This window comes from Solanum tuberosum, unplaced genomic scaffold, assembly GCF_000226075.1.
Source record: "Solanum tuberosum cultivar DM 1-3 516 R44 unplaced genomic scaffold, SolTub_3.0 scf00275, whole genome shotgun sequence".
In the NCBI taxonomy this organism is placed as follows: domain Eukaryota; kingdom Viridiplantae; phylum Streptophyta; class Magnoliopsida; order Solanales; family Solanaceae; genus Solanum; species Solanum tuberosum.
In genome coordinates, this window is record NW_006239202.1 from 653,909 (window position 1) to 661,598 (window position 7,690).

The following is a 7,690-nucleotide window of genomic DNA, read 5'->3' on the forward strand; positions in this document are numbered from 1 at the left end:
GGGGGGGAAGGTGTGCATATAGGTAATTTTTCCTTTTTTCTTTCTCTTATTTCATGTCCAATCAAACAAATTCACACAAATTGAGACGGGGAGTACGATATTTAAAAATTAAAATTTATATATTCAAAAATTATACGAAAAGTACTACAAGTTACAATTTTCTCATGTCAACATGATATATATAAAACAAATTATTTAGATTAACATACTTTAACTCTCGAAAGCGAAATATTACAACTAATATGGGACAAGACAAGTATATTTTATTGAAAACTTATATAAAGTTGAACAAGTAGAGACACACATCCTACATTTTTGCATGTTAGCTTAGTTACGTTGTGGCATAGCTTTACTTAAAATTTTGAGTGTTGTTTTGGCTGTAGAATGATTGTAATCCTTGATGATGAAATAAAAGTAATTAAGAAGTGTGGTTGTAGAGTATTAAGGTTGAATTCTTGTGTTGTACATGGCTTTTGCATTAAAGCTCAATGTTTATGTGAAAGTTGCATCTAGGAGCAGGCTAAATTGGAGTAGGTGGGAAGCAAAAGATAGATTCGAAAAGAAACTATTGCTTGATAGGAGTACCTTTTTTGTTTAATTTATTAGTTAGTTTCCTGACATTGGAAGAAAACATATATTCTGGCTTGGCTTGTAGAGCAAAATATAATTTTACTGTGTTATGACTTTTACCTGTTCCAGGACCCCACTTTACCTCTTCTTATTCTCAGGTCTCAATGCTTGTAGCTGCCTACCAGAGCTCAAGAGACTATCATGGATTCAAGAAGCAGCATTATGAAATTCTACATTCTTGCAGCCTTAAGCACATATCAAGTGCTAGTAGCCTCAAGTCCCTTTGGTTTAAGTGGTAAGTATGCAAATACAAGAAAATTCAAATGTTGTGGTATTGAGTTGAGAGAATATAGATAGCTTCTCATCAAATGTATATTTAACTCAACCCCTCCCTATTTGTTTTCAGCACGTACATATCAGGGTTTGGGTTCTGCTCAACTTGTCAACTCGCTCGTTAGGAGAAATATTATACATGTATTAGAATAACTACACCTTGCATAATAATCTGTGCATAAACTAATACATAAATTGCCTCATAATAACAAACGTCAAGTTTAATCCGCTGCTAAATTCATGTGCCTTTGTTTTTGCCGGAAAATGCAGATAGAGCCAGGATTACTCCTAGCCTTGGACATTACCAGCGTTTACGACTCCTCCAGGTTGAATCAACTAGTCCAGAAAGCTCTTTTCCATATGGAACTTATACTTCTCCTCCTCCTCTTCTTTCAGGAGTTGTACCACCAGTTAGTCCTCAAATCAACTCTCCTCCATTTGGGATATCCACTCCTCCTACTCCTTTGAAGTCCGTGCCACCGAGTCCACAAAACTCATCTCCATATGGGACAATCACTCCTCCTCTTACTCCTGGTGCTATGCCAACACCTTTACTTCCCACTCTTCCACCACCATCTCCAACTGCACAAACCCCACAGCATAATGCACCTAAGCCACCAGCAGTTAATCAGCCACCACCAAATAGTAGTCATTCATCATCACCACCTCCTTCTAAGAAACCTGAAAATGCTGTTTGGTGTGTGGCTAAGCCAACGGTACCAGCAGACTTGATTCAGCAGGCATTGGACTATGCTTGTGGTTCTGGTGCTGGCTGTGATGCCATACAACCCAATGGGGCGTGTTACCAGCCGACTACTCTGCTTTCTCATGCTTCTTATGCTTTCAATAGCTACTGGCAGAAAAAGAAGCAGGGTGGAGGAACTTGTGACTTTGGAGGCACTGCCATGCTAGTCACTGTTGATCCAAGTAAGACTCTCAAACTCCATTAAATACAATGGAAAGAATTTTTGTGTTATCGTTGTATAAAATAGCATGTCTTATTGTTCATCTTACTCATCCCAGTTTCTTATTTGACAGGTTATGATCAGTGTCGTTTCACGTACAACTGATCTTGGAAGACAACACTTGAGATCAAGAGGACTGTACAACAATGCCATGTCCAAGACCAGACGTAAACGATATTTTTTGCATGTTATTTTTATTTACTACAAAAGGACTGATAAGACTCTAGTAGCTTTTTTGTTTCTTTGTGCTTCTTTAATGTAGAGGAACTCTATGGTGATGTACTGCTACTTCACAATTTATATGAAACATAATTCAATTAAACAATCAAGAATTTATCTGAATAAAGAAATTAAACCAGAAAGTCCTAATCCAAAATACAACAGAGATACAACCTATCCATGCTACCTTCACTAAAGCAGGCGTTTAAAGTGTGTGCTAATGACAGATATAGTAAGAGACTAAAACGATGCACAATGCCCATGGAATTTTTTGAAGATGCTCCTAGTTATAGATAGATATAACAATCATACCGTTCAAACAACCTTAATTGGGAAGGGTAATTAGTAATTACACTGGTCAAGTACAGGAAGCTGAATATCCTACCTATTTGTGACAAAATTGTGATGAGCACAACAACACAATTGAAGTAAAATGGAAGTTAGAGAATGTCAATGCTCGACATAACAAAGGATTCCCATGCATTACCTAAAGCGGAAACTTCTCTTTGGATGCATGACAAGATAAAGGGTAACACAATGTCTACAAATTTTCAACCTTTATATACGTTAGAGGAACAGCTATTGTACCTGAACAGTAAGGTAATTACTGCTTTCTCTGACTATAAGCACAGCCATTATACAAGATATCATTTATGGCATCTTCAGGATCTACAATCCTACGTCAATATGACCACTTCCAGAGAAAGCTATTAAGCCAATCTCCCTTGTCATCTACCATATCTTTGAATTCTCTGACACCGCAACTCATCCAATGATAGATCTTGAACCTCATCTGTTGAACTAAGAGATGACAGCACATCATCAGTACGACTTGTGCCGCACATCTCACAAACACTTAACCAGCATGAATTATCAAATGTACATCCTTGGCATCTCCACATTTGAGATGTATCACTTGTCTGTCTCCCGCCAACGGTTCCTCTACCACCAATTCTTTGCCTTAGGAATAAACAGTTCACAAACTTTAAAGGCCAGTTCAGTGCATGCCCAAGACCTCTGATGATTGTCCTCAGTGGATTTGCACCTGAATACAATGCTTTTAAACGCAAAAACAGAAGGCCAGCAAGTATTCCACCACGGTGGCCAAGAAATGAGACACCAGGGACGAACATTTGTATGAGAATCAGTTCTGCCCAGGCAGCGTAACGAGTCAGTACCAACAGCCCATGAACATATGTATAATCATCTGATTGTGCATTGAGAGTAACTTTCATGGCAAAGAGAACACCAGAAAACCCCACAGCATATTACTGATAGTAGGGCCTCTCATAGTCAAAGAACAGCAGAAGTGACTTCGCAAGCAATAGTGTGATGCCCTGGGACATAGCAACTAAGGCTGCAACTGTCGATGCAAATTCTGCACTTCCCATTGATGTCTCCAATTGAATCCCCTTCCACAGAAGTGAGAGCATATTGTAGACTAGGTGAGAATCATCCAAATGGTAGAATGCTGACAGGAAGAATCGTTCCAGGTCCTTGTACTGCACAAGCAAAATCAAAATATTTATTCATCAAATAATAACAGAATAATATGACACATGACCTTCCAAAAACTAAAACATGCAGCTCAGGAAAGCAGTTGGCCATATGATCTGCTAGCACTAAAGAAAAAAGTAATATCTACAGAAAGAACAAATGGAGTTAGAAATGTGAACTGAAATGATACATCCAAAAGTAACCATCATATGAACACTCACAAGATCCTTTCTGGACCAAAACTTCAGAAAGGTGCCACAATTAATACACTAAAGAATGTTGTACATCATGGAAAAGCAGAGAAAAATATTAGTACAACTTTTGATCACCTGACTCTCTCATTCCCTTAAAGCTATATCAAGTGATGTCTTGTCAAAAATAAAAGGGAAAAAAGGACAAATATACCCCCGAACTTTCGAAAATGGTATGTCAATACCCTTTGTCATACTTTTCGTTCATCAAAGCCCTTGCCGTCCAATAACCAGTACACATTTACCCCTCCCACTAACGGAGCACTGATTGTGTACACATGTCGCAATCCTATGCCACAACCCGGTTGACCAATTTTTTTACCCAAATTTCAAAAACCCGCCCATAACCCAATTAACCCACCTGATTTACCCGCAAATAAACTCTTTAAAATCCTAAAGAAAAATCCTAAAGTTTATTTATTTATGTTAAACTTTACACGCGTTTTAAAAAATACGATTATAATAAGAATTTTATTGTAATACTCCTATTAATTAATGAATTGTTTTTGTAAAGCTTAATTTTTGAAATTATTTTTTCAACAACTTAACATACTAATCACTTTCCCTTAACAACGTGGGTCCCACATTTTCCATTATTCTTTTCTGTAATTCTTCTTCTCTAATTCTTCTGTTGATTTCTTCAAAATTCTTCTTCTACTGTTCCTATGGTTCCTGCAATGAAGAAAAAATGGGAATTTCATGGAGTAAAAGGCATCAAAATCATCACCTCCACCACCCTCCTCCTCCGTTGCTGCCGCCGCCTTCTTCTTCTATTGCTCCGCCCTGTCCTTCCCTTCCCCCACCACCTCCCCACCCAACCTACTCCGTACCTGCAGCTTCTACAACACCTCCCCCTTCCTGAAACCCTTATCCTTTACTAACTCCTCCTCCCCCACCCAACTACCCGCCTCCTTCCAATTCGAATTACCATTTTAATTTCAATCAGTCCAGTTATGGTACTAGATCTGTAAAATATCAAAATCAGTATCCTCTTTATTATCATCCTCACAGTAATAACGGATGGTGTGGGTATCGGCCACCGCCGCCACCTCCACCGCCCGTTGCTGGTGGTGCCGTATGTGGATTATCAAAGTGCGAAGAAGATTAAAAATGATGTTAATGTTCATAGGGATACTATCAGGGTCTTGATGAATTCAATAAGGATTTTCATTTTTCTTTAGGATTTTAGAGGGTTTATTTGTGGGTAAATCGGGTGGGTTAAATGGGTTATGGGTAAGTTTTGAAATTTGGGTTAAAAAATTGGTCAACTCGGGTTTTGGCGTAGGATTGCGCCACGTGTACACAATAAGTGCTCCGTTAGTGGGAGGGGTAAATGTGTGCTGATTATTGTACGGCAAGGGCTTTGATGAACGAAAAGTATTACGAAGGGTATTGACATACCATTTTCGAAAGTTTGGGGGTATATTTGTCCTTTTTCCCAAAATAAAATAATCAAGCAATATATAGCAGAGAGCAGAAACATGTAAATCTTAAACACACACCCAATCAGTTGTAAGGAGGAATTGACATTTTCTTCAGTAATATCAAGGGCCATTACTCTACACTCACTTGTTCAAGAGATACCATAAATGTCCTGATGCAATGATATGACACATCGGTTAGATAAAATATGCCTGCCATCTTATCCTTCCATGTCATTTCTACTCATGATGGAAAAAACACATTATTATTCTGAGAGCATCTTTGTCTGCACCGATCAAACAATGAAATAGAAGTTCTGGGACAGAGTTATAGTGAAAACAACTAATTTAAGAGGGAAAACCACATAAAAGCCTGTTCGATAACCACATAAAAACATGAGTGGTAATGTTAGAGTAGGGTTAAAAAAATGGCACTCCATCTATCATGAAAAAATAATGCAATATATACAAAGAAACACTCAAATACAACACATGGAATTCCAACTTCATCATTGTGATTGGACAGCCAAAATACAACACAGAGACTTCCAACTTCATCATTGTGATTGGCCAGCTAATTTCTTAATTTTCCACATAAGAGATGAGAGTTGATGCTTTTGAAAGGGAAGAATTGATTGTTGAGTTAAAATTCAAGGCTATGAATTCTTTAAGACCTTCTATTTTATGTTGTACCTCTCCCTTTCTTGCTGCTGATTGTTGGATAGATGATATGCTGAAGTGTGTGTAACAATAAAATAGAAAAAATTAAACAGAACACCAAAAATGTTGGCATAGCCACTTCATTTCTCAAATTGGGGCTTTAAGAATCCTCAATTTGATAGCACCAGGGGACAGAATATTTAGGCCAAAACCGAAGACAGTCCAATACAATTTTCAAACTTGGACATCAACACCCTTTTACCTGATTAAAATAAACCTTTTTTTGGCATAAAACGAATTAAGAGTTGCATCAAGTGAAGTCAAAGGTTCATCTGAGGCACACTTCATCCCTGAAGCTCGGTGTAGGCACTTCGCCTCACTTAAGTAGTGAGGCACAAGGTATGAAGGCATGCACTTCATTGTCCACAAGTACTATATACAATAGAGCGGTACTAAACAACAAATATGATTGGTAAAAGGATATATCAATTGTTAAGGAAATCATTATGAATTTAAGTTACTTTTTTCTTGCATTTTACATATATATTTCTACTAATAAAAGCCCTGTGAGTTAATTGGATTTGAGCTTAAAGCCCCAATAGATGTGGAGAATTTTTTTTAACACTTTTCACCTTTGACAACACTGGTCGCATAGTCATTTTTTAGATATTCAATAACATAGGATGGCTCCAACATCCTAAATGAACAAACACAAAAGTACCATAACACCCACCATTCCTTTCTACGAATAAGTGTGAACTTGCTAAGAATATGTCTTTGTTAAAGATAATCAACTATTTAAGTCAATCCAAAGAGTGGCGAATTTATAGCCTACTTTATGGGACATGTAAGCCCATGGTCTCCCCATAAATCTAGGTATTTTCTAAAGTTAGTATAACTCCCTGAATATATCACTTTCAGATACAAATATAATTTTTTGCAAAATTTTGGTTTAGTTTGAAAACTTTGCACACCACCTACGGCAGCCCGTTTCTACACAGCACCTTCAAGCAATTACACAAGTACATGAAGTTCTTCTTCCAATTTTTAGTTTAATTTGATCAATTTACACGAAGGACCCATACCAGCATCACACCCAATCCAACAAATGCACGATCCATATAATATAGCGAAAAAATCAAGAAATGAAAATGGGTTCATACCTTAAGAATGAGATGGGGATTAAACCATACTTGATTAATGGTAGGAAGTATAGAATGAAGAAAGGTGGGCCTAAGTATATAATTGTATTAGCAGCAACAAGTGCTGCTGTAACCGGTGGTTTTCTGTCCAGCCTGTAATATTCACACTGTATGCAGCGCTAATAGAGGTAGCATCCCACGTGAAAGTGAACTCCATCTTCCCCTTCCTCTTTCCATTCTTGATTTTGAGAGATTCTGCTTTAGCTGCACAAACAAATGAATTGACTGAAATTTGTATTAACAAAAAAAGTTCTCCAGTCTTTTTTTGTGGAACTTTTGAATTGGCGGTGAGTTTTTGAAGGGATTCGGATTTCTCTTGCGAATCTTGTTCGACAAGAAAAGAGTAGTCCAGATACTTCTTCTCCTTCCTGTAATTTCGATTGATGACCGGATCCGATCCGATCCGACCCGACCCGACACATTCAGTCGGGTAGCACTGTTGATAAAACACAAGGTTCAAAAATAATATTAATCCCACCGTTTCAAAAAGAATGACATAATTTGACTTGAAACGGAGTTTAAGATAAGAAAGAAAAATTTTATCTTGTAGTTCTAAATTAAAGTTATGTCAA

At 37.5% G+C, this 7,690-nt stretch overlaps 1 protein-coding gene and 1 pseudogene across 1 annotated transcript; one reads left to right on the forward strand and one right to left on the reverse strand.

Annotated features, from left to right (window-relative positions):
* Positions 1 to 733: 733 nt before the first annotated feature.
* LOC102603219 (pollen-specific leucine-rich repeat extensin-like protein 1) lies at positions 734 to 2,340 on the forward strand. Its single transcript, XM_015314083.1, has 3 exons — positions 734 to 865; positions 1,174 to 1,830; positions 1,942 to 2,340. The coding sequence occupies exons 1-3, from the start codon at positions 772 to 774 to the stop codon at positions 1,971 to 1,973; spliced, it is 783 nt and encodes a 260-aa protein (XP_015169569.1). The 5' UTR covers positions 734 to 771; the 3' UTR covers positions 1,974 to 2,340.
* A 206-nt stretch (positions 2,341 to 2,546) lies between these two features.
* LOC102600193 (rhomboid-like protein 14, mitochondrial) lies at positions 2,547 to 7,462 on the reverse strand (annotated as a pseudogene).
* Positions 7,463 to 7,690: the final 228 nt, after the last annotated feature.